Here is an 18,909-nt window from a genome sequence, read left to right on the forward strand (position 1 = left end):
AAGCAGATAGGCAGCCAGGGCCTTTTGGGCTCTCCCATGGGTGTGTTCACCAGCACTCTTGCCATAAATCAAGTCATTAGGTTTACGGGTGGATCTGTGTTCTTCATTTATCATAGATTCTGTGGCCTGGAATATAAGAAGGGAGACAGGCTAAGAACTGAGATAGTAATGACTAACACTGCCATTTCCAGGGGAAGTTTAATGATAAGCTGATGCCTATGGCTGTTTTTGTGGCCTTCTGTGTCTTGAACTTGACAAACAAAACAGAGGGAATCAGGTTTTACCCCTTTGGCAAATCTTTTTTGAGCACCCATTTATCCTATGGGATTGAAATTAATGATCCTTTGTTCTAAGTACTTTCTAACCCAATAAGGGAGACAGATAAGCATTGCACTAAGTACAGTAGGAATACGTACTTCCTGTCCTGTTATTCAGCAATGTCAGGTGTTGACCTTTCTTCTGTCCCTGCTGTGTCCTCCCTGCTCAGTGCCCAGACCTGCTAGTGCGACACCAGGCACTCCAGAGCGCCAGTGAGCCTCACGGAATGGCATGTGATAGGGTCCTCGCTCTCACAGCTGAGGACACTTAGCACTGTTGAGGTGAACAGTGAGGCTCTAAGAAAGCTCACCTGGGGGCAGGTGTGGGTGAGTTGTTCCCCGGTGGACTCACTCATTTTGGAGGTTAGAATGATGACATGGTTCTTTTATCAAGTATGATTTTTGGAGGTCTCTTGCTCTGGCATTACTTCAAACGTCCTTTAGTTAATTCTGGGGTCTTAATTTGCTGATTTCTTTTCTAGAAATGAGGAAGAAGTTTGACGATGGAGAAGATCCTCTGGATGCTGAAAGCCAACAAGGAGGAGGTGGCAACCCTTTTCACAGAAGTTGGAACTCATGGCAAGGGTTCAATCCTTTCAGTTCAGGAGGACCATTTAGATTTAAATTCCACTTCAATTAAACCAACTGTTTTTCTGCTCTTCTTCCTTAATTTTTTAAAGATTAAAAACAAAGAAAACCTTGTACTGGGATCCCAATGAAAAAAAATATCAAATCTTTGTTTGTCCATGACCAAAGAGTTGTTTTAATAAGAAAAATCCATTTTAGAATGAAGGTTAATGGCTTTGCAAGGGCAGGGAGGTGAGGAATTGTTCTGCTGACAGAGCAGCCTGTACCCATTTCATCCATGGCTGGAAGTGGCCGGAGGCAACTCATCTGTGGAAGTGCTCATGGAGTCTTTCCCGGCATGGCACACAGATTCTTCTCTTCCTAGCCTGGCGTAGTACCTGTATGGTGGAGCTGTCATCTTCATGGCCGTGTCGCAGTATTCTTCAGGAGAATATGAACAGTTAAGCCATATGTTCTTAGGGACAACTATGCTTAGATTTTGGTGCACCTGGTCATTTGCAAGTGTTAAATTACCGCACCCCCTTTAACATGCAAGCCTTCTGCACCAGCATCACGTGGCTGGCAGTAAGAAGGGGCAGAGTCTGCCTTTTAGCCTTTTAGGAAACTTGCCACAGGATGGTAGTCAGTATGTCCAGGTGTAGACTGAGGAGTGATGTTAAGCATATTTTGGGGGGTGGCTGGTACCTAGAGAAGAATACCAAGTTAACTGGAATTTAATTGCAAAACTTATGGGCCCTTTTGTTTACTGTTAAACAGAACAAGTTAACTAAAAGTAATACATAAAAAAGGTTCAGATAGTATAGCTGTGGTATTTAAATAATATTGCTGAAGTTTAATTTGAAATACTTTTTAAGCAACCCAAGTTCTGAGTTGTGTTGTTACAGGATTTCCTGAAACAAAACTGGCTTAGAAATCTAAAATTGCTCAGCTAACAAAACACACAGAATGCTGTGATTCCTGCTTTCAAGCAGGAGAGTGGGGCGGCTTCTCTTACATATGGCTGCACCCTGGGCTGTGGCGACGGCCCCCTGGGAGCGGTTCACTGGTGCACAGTGGACAGCAGACCTGCCTTCACCCAGCCTGGATGCCGAGAGGCGTTCTCCTGCCTAGGAGGAAGGACAGACCTGAGGATCTGTCAGCGCTGGCTGTGTATCAGTCATTGCATTTAACCAGATGATACCTGCTCCTGAGACACCTTCCTGTTACTTTTGAAGAAGGTAACTATCTGTGCTCACTTTGGCAGCACATATACTACAAAAAGGTGACTATCTAAAAAGTGTGCTATTCAGTCTTTGTATACTGGATGATTTTTGCCCTAAAAAAATGAGTGTTATTGAATCAAGATCTCTGAATTCTTATGGAACTAATGATGCTGCATTTAAAAATCTAAGATAATTACTTTAGATAAGAATTACCTTTATTCTAGAAAGGTTTTGTTTTTGCCTTGAAGCATTCTGAGATATTTTAAGGATTAAAGAGTCTAATGTATTGCTTTTATGAAATCAAGCATTTTAATTCACTGAGGCATCCTGTCCATGAATGTCTACAGAAGCCAAGCACAAATAATTTTTTTCTGTAGTCATATCCTTAAATATTCAGAAAAAAAATTTTAACTGAAGGACGCAATCACATAATTGAATTGAGCAAAACACTCAAGTGCTTTTTGCATCTATGTAGGAATCTGTTTCTTACCAATAAACTTAAAAATGCATTCTGAAAACTAGTGACCAGCTTGCAGCTTTTATTTGTTTTAGTGGCTTAAAATTCAAGCCAATGTGAAATTTCCCAGGTAAATTCATCTTTGTTCTTTAGTTATCTCATTACCTCACTAATTATGGTCAGCAATGTGTATTTTAAAATCTGGTTCCTTCTGCAGATGTTACTGTGACCTCTGAAATATAGTAAAGGCCTCTACCTACTTTCAAAAGGAAACATAGAACACTTCATCCTTTGGAGAGGATGAAAAGCAACCAACGAGGAGCCAGAGGGGTCTGGGCTGGCCAAGGGCTGGACTGTAAGGGAGAGGTGTCTCAGGCCTCACTGCCTCCCAACTTGCTGCCCAGGAGGTTTGTTCTTCACTGTAACAAAATTACTGTGGATTAAGTCAGTTTAATGGAAATGTGCAGAGAGCTACAGCCTTTATCAGTAAAAAGAGAAAGCAGCTTTGGTGCCAAGTGCCAACACCACAGGGGACACATTCTCTGGATTCTGTTGCTTTGCTCATTACTGAAGTAATGACTTTTAAGCTCCATCCTGGATGGCCACCGGTAGTCTCCGGTGTCTTCCCACATGGAAGGATGGTAACTGTCCTTTCCCTGACCAGCGACTGAGAAAAATCCTGAATGTGTAAGGGGATGGAACAGTCACTCCTCCCACCTGCCTGACACATGCAATGGAAAAACACATTACTGACAAAGCAGTTTCCCATTTTTGTTAGGCTAGTTTCCACATTCCGCCCATTTTTAGGGCCTGCAGGCTTCCTTGTGGGAGCCTCTGGAGTGGGGTGTCACAGGCACTTTCCACAGCAGGAGTTTAAATGCATCAGCTTGAAGCCTTAAAAAGTTCCTCCTCATTCCTCAGTTCTGAAAGCTTGTGCTTTCTTACCACAAATAAGCAGATGGAAACAACTTTAACAGTTAAATGTGACTGGAAGTAACATTAATTTTATAATTTTTTTCTCTTACATGTTGTAAGTCTGTATTTGAGTATCAGTATGAAAACAAGTTGTTGGAGTTCTGACAGCAGAATCTAAAACCTACCCATGATTTAAAAAAAATTACTGATATAACCATGTTTTAAGAAGGCCAATAGGATCACAATTTAAAATTGGCACCATTTTCTCTTCCTGGTAGATAACGAAAAATTTCAGGTTTAAAGGCATAAAGTTGTACTTGGTATTTACCCCAAATTAAAGAAAGTGTGTAAGAAAGAGGCAGAAATTAAAAATGTCTCCTGGGTCGGCCTCTGTTAGAGCCGACAGTTTTACAGACACATGGCACCGGTGCTGGGCCTTGCAAAATATTTTCATGAGTATCCATTAGGATAACCTAGAGAAATTAACACAACTTTCTTGAATGTCATTGACTTTTTCATGTTTATAAAGAAAAGAAGAAGGCCAATGCTAAATTTGTCAACTAACATCCTTGCTGTAGATCAGATCATTCCCTTTCTGTTAATGGCAGAATTTATTTTGTACTTCTGAATGATATTAAGAGGTGGGAATTTTTTCAGGTGATCTCTTCATTGACTGATTTAAGCATAAAATTAGCCACTGCGTGGCTTCATGTACATTCATCTGTGGATGAAACATTTACCTGCAGAGGAAAGCAGAGCATAGGGGAGGTGAAAAGTGAAGATGTTTGAGAAGTTGAATTATTACTCTTACTCTAAGGTTTGTTTTGAATGAGAAAAGACTTAGTCCATCTCAATTTAGGGTTTTAATAAAGGACGTAAAATTTGAAATAGGTCTCAGACATGTCTATGGGTACTATTTTTTATACCCGTGTATTTTCACATTTAATAAAAATATTTATGGTCATCAGTATTTTGATTCATGTTTAGTCTTTGAGTATGAAAAATTCTAAGTCTGTTTAGAAGTCTGTTTCTAACTTTGCTTCACACAGAATCAGTGACTGAGGTAACAAAAGTGCTTTTCTTTTATTGCAAATTGACAGGGAAAATGAGAGCACAAAACCCAGGAATTGCTCTCATCTCATCCTCCAAATCCTAGGACAGCAGGGCTTAATAGCAGGGCTTAATGACAGGGCAATTCTTCCATTTAAATATTAAAGTTGAACACAAATTGGCTTTGTGTGAAGTGAAAACCTTCCCTTTCACTTTGTTCATTTCTGTTGTGCCAAGAGGAGAAGGAAGATGTTAGAGCCCATCTCAAATTTCTAGCAATAAAAGTAGCTTTCTTCTCAGGTATATATTCTGCATGTCCTAAGATTCAAGGGAGCTAGAAGTCTTAAATGTAGACAGAACTTCTCCAGAAAAGTCAGTTTCCAAATTCTTTTTCGTTGTTGTTTTTTTGGTACCAGGAATTGAACTCAAGTCCTTGCGCCCTGGCCCAGTTTCCAAATTCTTAATCCTCACCACATCCCCTCAGTATGTGAGCAGCCAGCCTTCATCTCAGGAGGATGTGAACATGCATGACAAAGGCAAGGCCGGCTGACCACAGGGGCCAGCAGAGGTCATGCTCTGCCCAGAGCTGCTAGGGCTCCAACTTGGCAGGCACTAATCCCTCTCTGTCCCTAACCAGCCCCAGATCAATGCTTCATCATCTTTTAGAAATCTCGTCATGCGGGCCGGGGATTTAGCTCTGGTTCTGGCGCCTGCCTCGCAAGTGCAAGGTCCCGAGTTTGATCCCTGGTACCAAAAAAAAAGAAGTCTCGTCATGCATGATAGATTTAGATTTATGTTCATGGATGTTATCCCTTCATTGAACTTTAGGATCAAATCACCAAAGCTCTTATGGTTTATAAACTCCCTTGCATGGCCTTGTGTGACCAGCTGCAACTTCACGGTGCTGCTTTTGTCCTCAAAGGAACACAACTCCCCGTGCTGTTCTTGGCTGACCAATAAGTACTCCCTTGCTTCAGGTTTCACCCTAAATACCACTTTGTTAGACCTTCTTTGCCCCTTGCCTTTCACATCATTCTTTCTAACTGCTTAATGTTTATTTAAACTAACCTCAAAAAGACAGGTGGCACGTGTTACAGTTCCGATCTAAAATGGTGGGTGTTTTGTCCCAGTGATGGGAAGGTGACCTCACCTTATTCTTCATGCTTACTAATGCTTGCCACTTACTAATGCTTCACACAGCATAGCAGATAAATTGCTGAAATTGAAATACATTTTGAATTGCTGAAATATGTGTTGAATTTGTTCAGGTTGGGTGACCTACTATATTACAGACTTTATTTAGATGAAACTTTTTAGCAAGTTTTCTGGTTGAAAGTAGAGCTGGGAGAAACAAAAACGCTGCACACCAGTAAGATAGGAAGACATCAGACAGGCCAGTGGGAGGTTTAAAGACTCTGTGTATGGAAATAGTTTGGATCTGATGCTCTGGTCTACTCTACTGTATGGTTAGCTGTATTTACTTCACAGTTCATCTTAACAGGGCTAGTACCACCCCCATTTTAAATTAAATGCAGTATAATGCTTGATGGGAAGCTTCATCATTCAAATAAGGGTTTAGGGGCCGGGGATTTAGCTCAGTGGTTCCGCCACCTGCCTTGCAAGCGCAAGGACGCGAGTTCGATCCCTGGTACCAAAAAAACCCAAAAAACAAGGGTTTGGTTTTCAGTCATTCTTTTATAATTTCAATAATTCTTTCTTCAATTGAAAACCTTTAATTTCTAAAGTAGAATCACATCAGGAAGGATAATAACCATATTCAGTGTTGGGCAGATCCACTCGACTGAAGTAAAGAAATTTAAGAACCATAGAAGACAAGATTATTTTCCAAATTAAATCTTTTCAACAAAGGTGTTAATAGTAAGTTCTAAGTCTAGAGGCTGATTCACTCTAGAATTTCACAGGAAATGGAAGTTTATATTCGATACATGGGGCCAATAAGCTGTAAAGTGGAGAAGAGCTGTCTCCTTGGCCTAACACTTCAGCCTTTTTAAGAGCGAGGGAAGTACTTGCACACCTGACCAAGCACCTCCAAGTTATAAAGCTGCCTGTAATTTCAACTTTTGCCTTCAAAGCCTTGAGTCTTACCTGAGGCCTCACTTTGTTGCCAAAGGTGAGATTTTAAAGTAACCTGGTTACTTTAAAGCTGGTTCCCTGCAGGTCTGTAGAGCCCTTCGGCCTGTTAAGTAACGGGTGGGCAAACAGTGGCTGGGACATAACTTACGCTTTCTGGCTGTTGAGCGTGGATCCATCAGCACCTCTGACCTGAACTCTGGGACCACCGACCTGACACACGTCCGTCCTTTGAGGAATAGTCTCACTTGTTCATTGGCGGGAAGCAAAGTTCCATGAACTTCTTTGCTGCTCTATCTCAGAGGAGAAAATTAGCCATCCTTGGATAACTGAAGATGTTCAACTTTGCTGTATACTTCCTGCCTGACACTCGTGCAGGGTTCCTGAAGCCTCTGCTGGGTGTGTAGCCACTCCTGGCTGCTTGGGCCTGAAACACAGGTCTGGACCTGGTACAGAGGAGCACCTTTTCTCTGAGCAGGCTCCAATTCGTGTGTCATTATATTTTCAATATTAGTGAAGTCTGAATTTTACTCGAGGTGACATGGCCTTGGTGCCTTTTGGAAGTATTTAATCCCATCTCTGTAGGAATTTGAGGGTAACTTGGAGCCAAACAACGAATGTTTCCAAAATAAAATCTTTTGAATCTAAGTCTCTGAGTGTGATGAAAATAACCATTTTTAGCTCATATTCTGTGTCTACTGTATTCCTAAACTTTATGTATTGCTATGGTGAAAGCTTAAACTCTCCTAATTCTCAGCATAGATAAGCTGCCTAGTCTCACACATTTCTCTAATGAAACAGGAAAAAGGAGATAACTTCTCAGGTAAAAAATAGTTTGTTTTTTCAGAATTTGATTTTTGTGAAAACTTGATACAAGGTCTGCACCCCAATCAGAATTCAGGATCCCATGAATAGCCCTTTCTGTGTTGCTTCAGCATCCCTTGGTCTGCAGAACTGGATGGCTCTCACTTCTGTGTATTCAAGCTAGACCTATAGTACAATTAAGTAAAGTGTCCCTAAGAAGGACAAAGTTTTGAATTGCATAGCAGTTGTATGCACTGAGAGCTTGACATAACAATTTCAAAATAAGTAATTTCATTAAAGAATGTCCCTGTAAAGAAATATTTATAAAGCCATTTTTTCAATGAGGTATGATAAAAGATATAGTGAATGTTTTAATTTAAAAAATTATAGTCAAAGATACACTGCCATTTATCCCCCTCAAACTACGCTTCCCCTACTTTGAACACTTAGTCTATCACACTGTCACTTTCTCAAGCAGCTCTGCAAGTCCTCTTTTGTGCCTTTAGTTACGCCATCGTGGGGACTCAATGTCCTGAATCTATTCAAAACATTTACTTTTTGTGGTCATTTTGGTTTTGAAGAAGAGCATGAAACCACACAGTGGCAGATCAGGTGAGTAAGGCGGATGTGGAGGAGGCAGCCGACTTTCTGCTGGAGGCCACTCTGCAGCAGCATTCACCGGTATTTTCATCACACCCATAGAGACACTTCAGAACTGCTTCAGAAGATAAGAGTATTCAAAGCAAAGGGAGTATTTTGAAGAGGATTAATGGCATTGTCATTTACTGTAATAACATTCAAAAAATTTAAACATTCACTATATTTTGATCACACCTCGAAGCTATCACTCATTTGGAAATGAGATGTACATTTAGTCATTCAAATTACAAGATACAAACAGGGAGGGGAACCATTAAGAGTATGTTCACACTGTTCTGCAATTTTAGCTTTACTCTATAAAATATGGAACCTAGAATTTCGGAGATGGTAACTGTTAGTAACAGGGATGAGGGCAGGTGGGGAATCAGGTGTCTGCCCAGTTGATCTGTCTTGCCGAAGGATTTCTTACAAAAGTGAAGAACAGGCTGACAACACAGGAAAGCAAAGCACCAGCTCAGTCAATGCGGGTCTGTCCCAGGGGCCACATCAGCCTTCTAGGGGGCTGGCTGTAGCCTCTGGCCTGAGCCGCGCCTCTCATCCAGCTCCAGCGCTGTACCTAATCCCAAAGCGGAATGAGCTGGAAGCCAACACAGTATTGGCCACTCCAGGCCAACTTCTGGCTCCAGCCCCTGAGAGCAGCCATCAGATCCTCTGAGCCCACAGGAATAATCTAGTTTTGCCAGAGTAAGCCCACCTGGAGCACTGCATTTCATCATGGGTAAGTAAGAAAGGGACAAGCACTGGGGAAGAAAAGTAAGTGTTCTTATTAGAGATGAATGGAGATGCTGGGGGAAAGGTAAGTGTTGGGGTCGAGATCTTGAGGATCCCTGAAAGGCCCATATGCTAAAAGGCTTGACTGCCAACCTGTAGCTCCACCAGGGGCTGCTGGAACCCTTAGTAAGTGCACCCTGTGAAGGCAAGTTGGGTAACTGGGGGCATGCCCTTGATGGCCCCTTTTCTGTGTTCTTCCCAGAAGCCATGTGCTGCTGCCACGACATATGGTGCTGCCACAGGCTCGTCTTAGACACCTTTCCCAACACCCACAAGTTAAGAAGAAGTTTATTTTGGCTCACAGTGTGTAGAGGTTTCAGTCTATAGTGAGCTAGCTCCAAGGCAGGGTGGCATGGCAGAGGAGAAACAAAGCAGGCAGGATGCAGCAAAGCAGCAAGCAGTGAAGCAAGCCTCCCGTCGCCTTTTATCCCATCCAGGCTTCCAGCCTTTTGGGGGGTACCACCCACACCCAGAGTGGGGCTTCTCATTATATACACCCAGAACTATGCTAAACCAAGCAGTGGACTAATTTGACAACTCACACCCTTAATCCCAGAATCACGTAGATTAGTGGTGGTGAACCTAGTGCACACATGCAACAGTGGGTACACTGAGCCCTCTCTCTCTGCATGTGAGCCAAGGTTGCCCCAGACCTTGAAAATGGGCCACTGAAATGCTTTCCATATCTAAAATGCATTTAGAAACTTCTACATTTGAAGAGAATCCTACAAACCACCAAGAAATCTACAAGGAGTTTTCTAGCACTGTAGCAGCTGCAAAGGAGAATTTTAGTAACAGATTTTTATAGTTCTGTAAGATGGTGACCTTACTTCTCTGGAGAAAGCCAAATTTGGAGAACTTGATCTTTCCTGCTAAAATTTAGCACTGATTAGATTTTTAAACTCTGGAATTTCAAGAAAGCTCCATCTGGAAAAATAAATTCTATGACCTCTGTGCAACACTTGAGAAGGGAGAGATCAAGTGTGAAGGGAGGACAAAGGACAGCACAGTGGGTAGTCCTGGAAATGAAACCCTTAAAGTGTGGAATTATTTGCCAAATAATTTTAAGTCAATGGATGTACTTGGGATTGCCTATTTTTTTTTCACTTTGTTTGGATTATCTTATGCCTGTGAACAGCTGCTTTCAGCTCTGAATTATATCAAATCTGATAAAAGAAACAGACTAACAGATAACCTGAGTGCTGCCATGTGTTGCTCTCAAACTAATGAAGTACGAACCAAGATTTGACAAATTATTAGCATGCACACAACCACAAAGTCACATTAATTATGCAAAAGGATGCCAAATGGAAACTTCTACCTCTCAATAAAAAGGTGATTGTAGGCCAGGGATTTAGTGGTTTCACCGACTGCTGTGCAAGCACAAGGACCGGAGTTCAATCCCCAGTACCAAAAAAAAGAGCTGTTTGTATCATTCAGAAGGGCAATTTTTGGGGTGGAAGGGTGGTACTTGGGATCGAACTCAGGACCTTTCACTTGCAAGGCAGGCATGGTGCCACTGAGCTAAATCCCTGGCCCACTGCTTGTTATCACTGAAAGCTCTGTTATCGTGTTAATGTATGAGTTGTTTTTTCTAAACTAAAACCTCAGTATTCAGGTTTAATTTTAGTGTTGGCACTTTGTGATAAGTAAGTGAGTTTGGGTTGCAGTTTGGCCACTGGGTCTCTGAAAGGTTCACCATCACTGGCCTAGATCCAGCCAGCTCTGAAAAGTCTCACCTGTGAGTGCAAGAGGCTTTTGGGGGACCATCTAGATACGAGCCATAACAAGGCCCAAAGCAATCTGGACAAATGACCATAGACTAAAACCTTTGAAACTAGGAGTCAAAATAAACCTTTCCTCCCTTTATCTTGTGATAGTGATGGAAAGATGACTAACAAGTAATTTCAAATACTCCATGGGCTGTGGTGTTGAATTCAGAAGGATTAGCCTAGTTCTACAGAGCTCCCAGCTCACTATGGAGCACTGTGCAGAGCTGTTCTGAGACGGACTAGCCTCTCTCTAGGTAGAGAGTGCCAACCACCCTGTGGGTTTCCAAGATGACTCGAGGCTTTATGTGACAGAGCCCTACCAAGCAGCTGGCACACTGCAACCACTAAACCCTATGAAATGCTTCTCAATTTTACTCATCAACAAAATCCTCTGGAGAGCTTTTTAAACAATCATGATTTCCTAAACTTGCTTTAGACTCTTTAGATGATGGGATCCAAATGAAACTGAGGCGTCTAGTCCCAAAATCCTGTGATTATAGAATATTTGGATAGTTTTAAACATTCACTGTTACTATATTATTAAAACACAGTAAGGGGAGCCAGTCCCAGCGGCTGGCAAGAGGCTCCCCTGCTGCCATTCCACGCTCCTAGGGCAGAGAAGGTGAGCCAGTCCCAGCACCCGGAAGGTGGCTCCCCAGCTGCCATTCCACACTCCTAGGGCAGAGAAGGTGAGCCAGTCCCACCGCCTGGGAAGAGGCTCCCCCACTGCCATTCCATGCTCCTAGGGCAGAGAAGGTGAGCCGTGAGGGTGCCAGAAGCACCCCCTCCCCCATGGAAATGAGAGGACACATAAATAAGCCTCAAAAACAGACTTCCAGATCACCTACAGCAACCCCAAAGGGAAATGAGAAATGAGATGAAACAATCTGATACTCAACCACTTGGACTCTCTGAACTGGCAACAAAAGAGCATCTGGGAAAAATGAAATCAGAAATAATTACTCAGATAACAGCAAAGATTGTGCTCATAGTGCAAGACATGATTAATAAATCTAGAGAGGAAACATTAAAAAAATAGAGGATCTGAGGAACATGATGGAATCCCAACATAGGAAACAAATGGAATCCATAAAACAGATGCAAACAGATTTCCAGGATTAAAAACTCCATCAAAAGTCTGCACAGCAGAATGAACCAATGTGAGGATAGAATTTCAGATACAGAAGATAAGACTGCAATTAGTGACCAGGAAAAGGAAAATTGCTTTAAAATTGTAAGGGAACATGAGAAATCAATTCAGCAGCTGCTAGACGATACAAAGAAGAATAACATAAGACTGACTGGAGTCAATGAAGAAAGAAGAGAGAGTACTGATGACATAAAAAAAACTGTTCACAGAAGTGATGGCAGAAAACTTCCCAGGAGGGGAAAAGAACTTGACATACACATAAGTGAGGCATATAGGACTCCTGCTAGCCTTGATCAAAAAAAAATCTACACATAGGCATATAATAGTTAGGATTCCAGAAATCCAACAGAAGAACAAAATTCTACAAGCAGTGAGAGAAAAGAAACAAATCACATACAAAGGAAAGCCCATCAGAATCACAGCAGACTTCTCAATGCAAACCCTCAAGGCAAGAAGAGCTTGGAGTGATGTATTTCAAGCCCTAAAGGAAAACAGCTTCCAACCCAGATTGATGTACCCTGCAAAACTATCTTTCAAAATTGATGGAGAAATAAGATACTTTCATGATAAAGAGCACCTCAGGAATACCAAACCAGCACTCCAAAAAATTTTAGACAATATCCTAGGAAAAGACAATGAGGATCACAACCCCAGGAAGCACAGCACAATGAATCCATTGGGTGTGACAAATTAAATGCAAAGGGGGAGAATCCAGAAAAAAGACAAAGTCATGACAAGGTTTTTAAAACTTTTAACTTCATCTCCCTGAGTGTACAATTCAATCTTGTTATTGTACTGATTAGTATTTTTCTGATTCTAGAGTTGCACACCTTTCCTTGTGCTGTACTGGCTATTTATCATCTTGTGTCTTTTTAATTGGGCTGTCTATTAATGAGCTGTAAGAGTTCTTTATATATTCTGGTCATAGGTTATATGCATTGTAAATATGGTCTGTTTAAGGACTACTTTTCATTTTAATGATGTCATTTAAAGTTCTAAATTTTGATGGAATCCCATTTATCAATTTTTTTCTTTTATACATCATGTTTTTTGTATCCTAGGTAGTTCTTGCCTACCCTAAATTCATAAACATTTTCCCTTATAATTTCTTCTTAAAGTTTTATACTTTTAGGCTTTCATATTTAGGTTCATAGATCCCTTCAAGTTATTTTTATATATGGAAATAGAGGGTTGAGGTTAATTTTTTATATACAGATACCAGGTGTTCTAGTGCCATTTGGTGAAAACACTATCTCTTCCTTGGCTCTTGAACTGAGTTTATATTCTATAAAATGTTAATTTTTTTATATCTTTGTTTTTGGTACTGAGGATCGAACTCAGGACCTTGCGCTTGCGTGGCAGGCTCCAAAAACACTGAGCTAAATCCCTGGCCCTAAAATGTTAATTTTAAATAATCTTTCAAAACTCAGTGGACCATACATGTGTGGTTCTATTTCTAGATTCTGTTTTATTCCAATGATCTATATGTCTTTCCTTACACCAACTCTGCCTTGATTACTGTAGCTTTAAAAGAAGTCTTAAAATTAGGTACTAAACGTCTTCCAACACTGTTTTTTTTGTTTTGTTTTGTTTTAACTTTTCTAGGTCCTTTGTACTCCTACACAACTTTTAAATTTAAATATCCAATTCTTCATTTATAGCAAGTATACATACACCTGAATTTTTATATATACCTTGTGTTCTCTAATCCTGCTAAATTCAAATACAAGCTCTAGGGGCTCCTAGAGATTTCTTAGTATTTTCTCTGTAGATGATCATTTCATCTACATATAAAGATTTTGATTCTACCTTGCCAATCCTATCCTAATTGTGTCATTTTATTTCCAGACTATTTTGGTGGGGACTAGGTTTCAAAATTTAATGGATAGATGAAGAGTAAGCATATCTGCCCTTGTTCCCCACCTTAAGGAGAAAGCATTGTATCTTCTCTATTCATATAAGGCGTTCTCGTTGGAAGTATGGAGTACACGTCTTTAATCTGTTGAGAAGGTTCTGTTCTACTTCTAGTCTCCTGATAGCTTTTACCATGAACAGCTGTAGAATTTAGTCCAATACTTTTTCTTCAACTAGTGACAGGATCATATGGCTTTTTCCTTTCCTCTGTTAAAATGGTGACTTTTGGGGGTGGATCTTCCAGTGCTGAACCAGCACTGCCATCCCTATGACAAAACCACTTTCTACATACTGCCAGATCTGACTTCTAATAGTTTATTTTGTTAAATAAATTTCTATCTGTGTTCATATTTTTTTCTTCTATTATCTTTATCCAGTTTTAGTATTAGCACAATGCTGATTTCCTAAAATGAGGGGAGAAGTGTTCCTTTTTTTTCTGCTTTAAATGTTTGATATAATTTATCAGTTAAAATGTATACGAGCCTGTTGTTGTCATATAGGTAGGTTTTCAAGCTAGGAATATACTTTCTTTAATAGGTGCTATTCAAATTTTATATTTCCTCCAGAGTTACTTTCATTAATTTGTCTTCCAAGGTACTTCTTAGAAGTTGTCAAATGTATTCCAAAACAGATTTTTGTAATATACTTTCTATATCCTTTTAAATTCTGTAAAATCTGTGGTAATGTCTCCTAGGTCTTGATAATTTAATTTAAAAAATGTATAATTGATATTGTGTAATAGGAAGTAAAGGTCTAAAGGAGCAGGGGAAGTGGGAGGGGTAGGGGAAAGGAAAGAAGGGAAAAGAAAAAATATAAGAAAAGGAAAAACATGGAAACAAAGTCTTTGCAAATAGGGAAGAGCGGAGGCGGTGAAGGGAGGGCAAGGGAAGGGGAAAAAAAAAAGAACCAAGATACTCATGTAATGGTACAAGATCCCAATGATGAATGTAACTGTATTTTATACCTAAAATGTACCAATAAACTTAATGGGGGAAAAAAACCCAACAACAACACAATAGGGAGGGTTGGGGATTTAGCTCAGTGGTGCCATCGCCCGTCTCACAAGCACAAGGTCCTGAGTTTGATCCCTGGTACCAAAAAAAAAAAAAAAGAACCACAATAGGGAAAAACCAGTTTACATTCTTAATTTAGTTTCTATAGTCTTTTTAAAAAAATACATATATATATATATATATATATACACCCATTAATATAATTATATAAAATAAGAAACACTAAAAAAAAATACAGCACAGGATTAAAATATCATATGGTTTATGATAAATAAGCAATTACAGTACAACATTACTTCCATTTTAAAAGAATAGCTATAATATAAATGTACTTGTTTTTACTATTCAGAGATAACCACAAGTCTTTTTTCCTTTTTTAGAAGAAAAAGAATATGATTCTCTCAATTTTGAATGCATTTTGTGAATAAGGAAATATGGATACACATAAATGTGGGATACAAAAGGCAGCTGCTGGTTTGATAAAGATCCATGAGGAGCAGCTAGTTCAGATACCTTCTACTGGGTTATCTGGCACATCAGACTTTAACTGGTGAAAACCCAGTGTTCAGAGCAATCAGAAAAAAGAGCAATGTAGTTTTAAATATTCAACAATCATTATTACATAATTTAGATTTGTTCCATACATTAAGTACATTAAATATTTTAAATAATTAAGATTGTTTAAATTGAAGAATGTCACTGATCAATGAAACCTTAGTAACAGGAGTAGTTCCACACTTCCCCAGCAGGTGGCAGATGTGTTGTGTCATACTTTCATCTTCTCACATAAACCAGGGCTAGAGCTCATCATGTGCCAAAACTGTAGGGAAGGAAAGTTTATTTAGTTCTTGAAATCTTAACTATAAAATTAGCTTGGATGTCGCCAAGTAGGGATATATAAAAAAACAGGTATTGATCTTTCTGTTGGCTAATTCAGTACCTACATGCTTCATTATACTGATGTGAGAATAGCTTTGTACATTTTGTTGTCCATTATCCTGTATCATACTTATTTGTATTTTTACCCACCTACAATGTGAACACCTGTGAGCCTATGAGACAAGGACTACATCTTATTTATCTTTGTTACCTCTAGATCCAGACATGCCCGCAGATATCATTTTTTTGAAATAAAATCGAGAACATTAAAAAATAATACAAATACAGGATAGGATTAAAAAAACTCGTATCATCCTCACTGGAGGAAAGATAGCCTATTTAATAAATGGTGTTGGAAAAACTGGATTTCAACCTGTCAAAGATTAACACCAGACCTATCACCATGCACTAAATTAAGATCGAAGTGGATGAAAGATTTAAATATTAGGACAGAAACACTAAATTTGCTGGAAAATAAGTTAGGTAGAACTCTCAAAGATACTGGTACAGGAAAAGACTTTATGAACAAAACCTCAGTGGCATGGGAACTAGCACAAAAAATCAACAACTGGGATCTCATCTTATTAAAAAGCTTCTGCACTGCAAGAGAAACCACCAACAGAGCTAAGAGACAACCTACAATGTGGGAAAACATTTTTAGCAGCTGTACCTCAGACAAAGGACTACTCTCTAGAATAAAGAACTGAAAAAAATCAGACTCCCTAAATTCAAAGGTCCAATTCAAAAATGAGCATCTGAAATGAACAGACATTTCTCAGACAAAGAAGTAAAAGCAGGGCTGGGGATTTAGCTCAGTGGTTTCACCGCCTGCTGCGCAAGCACAAGGACCCGAGTTCGATCTCCAGTACCAAAAAACAAACAAACAACAAAAAAAAGAAGTAAAAGCAGCAAATAAATATATGAAAAAATGTTCAACATCACTAGTTATTCAAAAGATGTACATGAAAACAACACTGAGATTCCACCTCACCCCACAAAGAATGGCTGCTACTAAGAAATCAACCAATAACAAATGCTGGCGGGGGTGTGGGGAGAAAGGAACTCTTCTCCATTGTTGGTGGAGTGCAGACTGGTACAGCCACTGTGGAAGTCAGTATGGAGATACCTCAAAGAACTAGGACTAGAGGTCCCATTTGACCCAGCTATTCTCCCGCTAGGTATCTTCCCCAAAGAATTAAAAGAATCATACCACAGCGATATATGTGCACTCATGTTTATAGTGGCACAGTTCGTAATAGTGAAAGCTTGGAAACAGCCCAAGTGCCCATCAACTGGAGACTGGATAAAGAAAATGTGGTTTTTTTAATAAAATGGAGTACTACTCAGCCAAAAAGAATGAAAAACTAGAGACATGTATAGCTAAATGGATGCATATTGAGGCCATACTCTTACGTGAAATAATTAGGACACACGTGCAAATACCGAGTAGTTTCTCTAGTGTGAGAAACTGAAAGTGTAATTAAGGATACACATGGATGAAATGGCCTAATAACATATTTCTTGGATTGTGTTTCCATCGCATGTCATATGACTGTATCGAAATTTAAATTAGGGAGAAGCTTGGCTTATGTGGAGTCTGCTAGCTAACTGGACTTTTTTTCCAGATCATTATTTGTTCAATGTTGGTTTGGGGGATCTTTCTGAAACAAATCACATCCTCTGGTGTCTTCTTGGTGCTTGAGATGCTTTTTTAAGTTATATAGAAAAATGTTTAAGTGCTTTTCAGTTTTGTTTTCGTTGAGTTCTACTATATAGTATTATTGTAGTTTTTTTCCCCTTACATTGTTCTTCTTTGAATGGTTTTAATTTTTTGTATGTGTGTGTGTTTGATAATAAAGTTATTTCAAAAATGAAAAAAACCCTCATATACTTTAAGATAAATAATTACAGATGGAGGCCTAAAATAATACTGATGGACCTAGATTATTCATCATATACAAAATATCTGTCATTACAATGGAGACACGAAGAACAGAAGGCATATATAGCCCTCTTAAGTTGAGAATACAGAGCATTAAGACACAGACATAAGTACTACACAATGAAGACTAAACGACCAACATGGTATCCTCTCCTGTACATCATCAAACTGCCTCACTCTAACTGGTTTGAGAGCCCTGATAACTCAAAATGAAAATTTCAGGCAGAAATTAATTAAAATACAATTTAAACACATCCTGTTTTCCCAATTCAAGATGGCAGATGATTTTTTAAAATTAAATTCCACTCCAGAGATGGGGAAGTGGTTATGAGACATTGTTAGGCAGAGTTATTAATGGGTTTCTAGAGATGATACATAGACAATGCCTTCCCAGGGCGAAGTTGACTATCCTGAGGCAGGAGCCTGGAAGCCTTCTGACAGGACGCCAGTGGTATCAGGCAGGCAGGGAGCACTGAGCTGAAGGAATGTCTGTGGGAAATCTGTGCCTATCAGCTCCCATTCTCACTCTTCCATCTCACACAGAGAAACAGATCCTAGTACTGATTCCAAGACAAAAAGTAGAGGCCTTTCTTGACAGAAAAAGGGGACAGAAGATAAGGAGAGGGGAAAGGGAGAGGAAGAAAGGGAGAGGAAATGAGGGAGAGGGCTAGAGGGGGAAGAGAGAGACAGATTTCTGTATGGCTGTCCATGCTCTTAAGTACCCTCTTTGGGGCTCTGGGGTTGTGTGTGGGATGGGATTTGATGTGTTTCATGACCATACACCTATTGAGAAGCCTACTTGGGCTGGGGATTTAACTCAGTGGTTCCGCTGCCTGCCTCACAAGTGCAAGGTCCTGAGTTTGATCCCCGGTACCAAAAAAAGCCTACTAGCTGTACACTATTTCCTCAGACCTAGGGCTACCAATTAATCCTCTATTCAGGGAAGAAGACGACTGAAGAATCAGACATATTTACATCAAAGCAGTGGAAACCCATACTACTTATCTGTTTTGGTCGATTTAATTTTTCACTCTTAAATATATACAAGGAGCCAAGGTATTTGACAGAAAAAGGAGAAAGAACTGAAATGGATACAGAAAACAGCTCACCCTGGGGAACACTGAGGAAACAAGGTTTGAGGCCAGCCTGGGCTACATACATGGTGAGTTGAACTACATAGCGAGACCTCGTCTCAAAAAATAAAAAAGATGTATTTGAAAGTCAATGAATTTGTCAAACAATAAAACAAATCAAAAGAAAGGCAGTAAAAAAGATCTGTTGGTAATTAAGAAGTGTTAACCCTTCTTTAAAAATTTAAGAGTTGAAGATAAAAAAAAATTTCCAACACAGATGGAAGGAAAAATATACGAGAATATGAAAATAT

General features: G+C 39.7%; 2 protein-coding genes across 7 annotated transcripts in view; one reads left to right on the forward strand and one right to left on the reverse strand.

The window, feature by feature from the left end:
- The window catches only part of Dnajc3 (DnaJ heat shock protein family (Hsp40) member C3), a 60,368-nt gene extending 55,919 nt beyond the window's left edge, over positions 1 to 4,449 (forward strand). The window contains exon 12 of the mRNA XM_004870838.4: positions 800 to 4,449. Within this exon, the coding sequence (XP_004870895.1) occupies positions 800 to 957 (158 nt within the window). The 3' untranslated portion in view covers positions 958 to 4,449. The remainder of the gene's footprint in view (positions 1 to 799) is intronic.
- Positions 4,450 to 14,949: 10,500 nt separating this feature from the next.
- Uggt2 (UDP-glucose glycoprotein glucosyltransferase 2) overlaps positions 14,950 to 18,909 on the reverse strand; it is a 180,076-nt gene continuing 176,116 nt past the window's right edge. For all 6 annotated transcript variants that reach the window (XR_015443736.1, XR_015443735.1, XR_015443734.1 and 3 more), the window contains one exon: positions 14,950 to 15,524. Coding sequence is in view for 1 of the 6 variants with exons in the window: in XM_087193034.1 (XP_087049160.1) it covers positions 15,502 to 15,524 (23 nt within the window). In the remaining 5 variants the exon portion in view is untranslated. The remainder of the gene's footprint in view (positions 15,525 to 18,909) is intronic.

This window comes from Heterocephalus glaber, unplaced genomic scaffold (genome assembly GCF_053883595.1).
Source record: "Heterocephalus glaber isolate CG9 unplaced genomic scaffold, H.glaber_assembly_v1.0 deba00001577, whole genome shotgun sequence".
NCBI lineage: Eukaryota > Metazoa > Chordata > Mammalia > Rodentia > Bathyergidae > Heterocephalus > Heterocephalus glaber.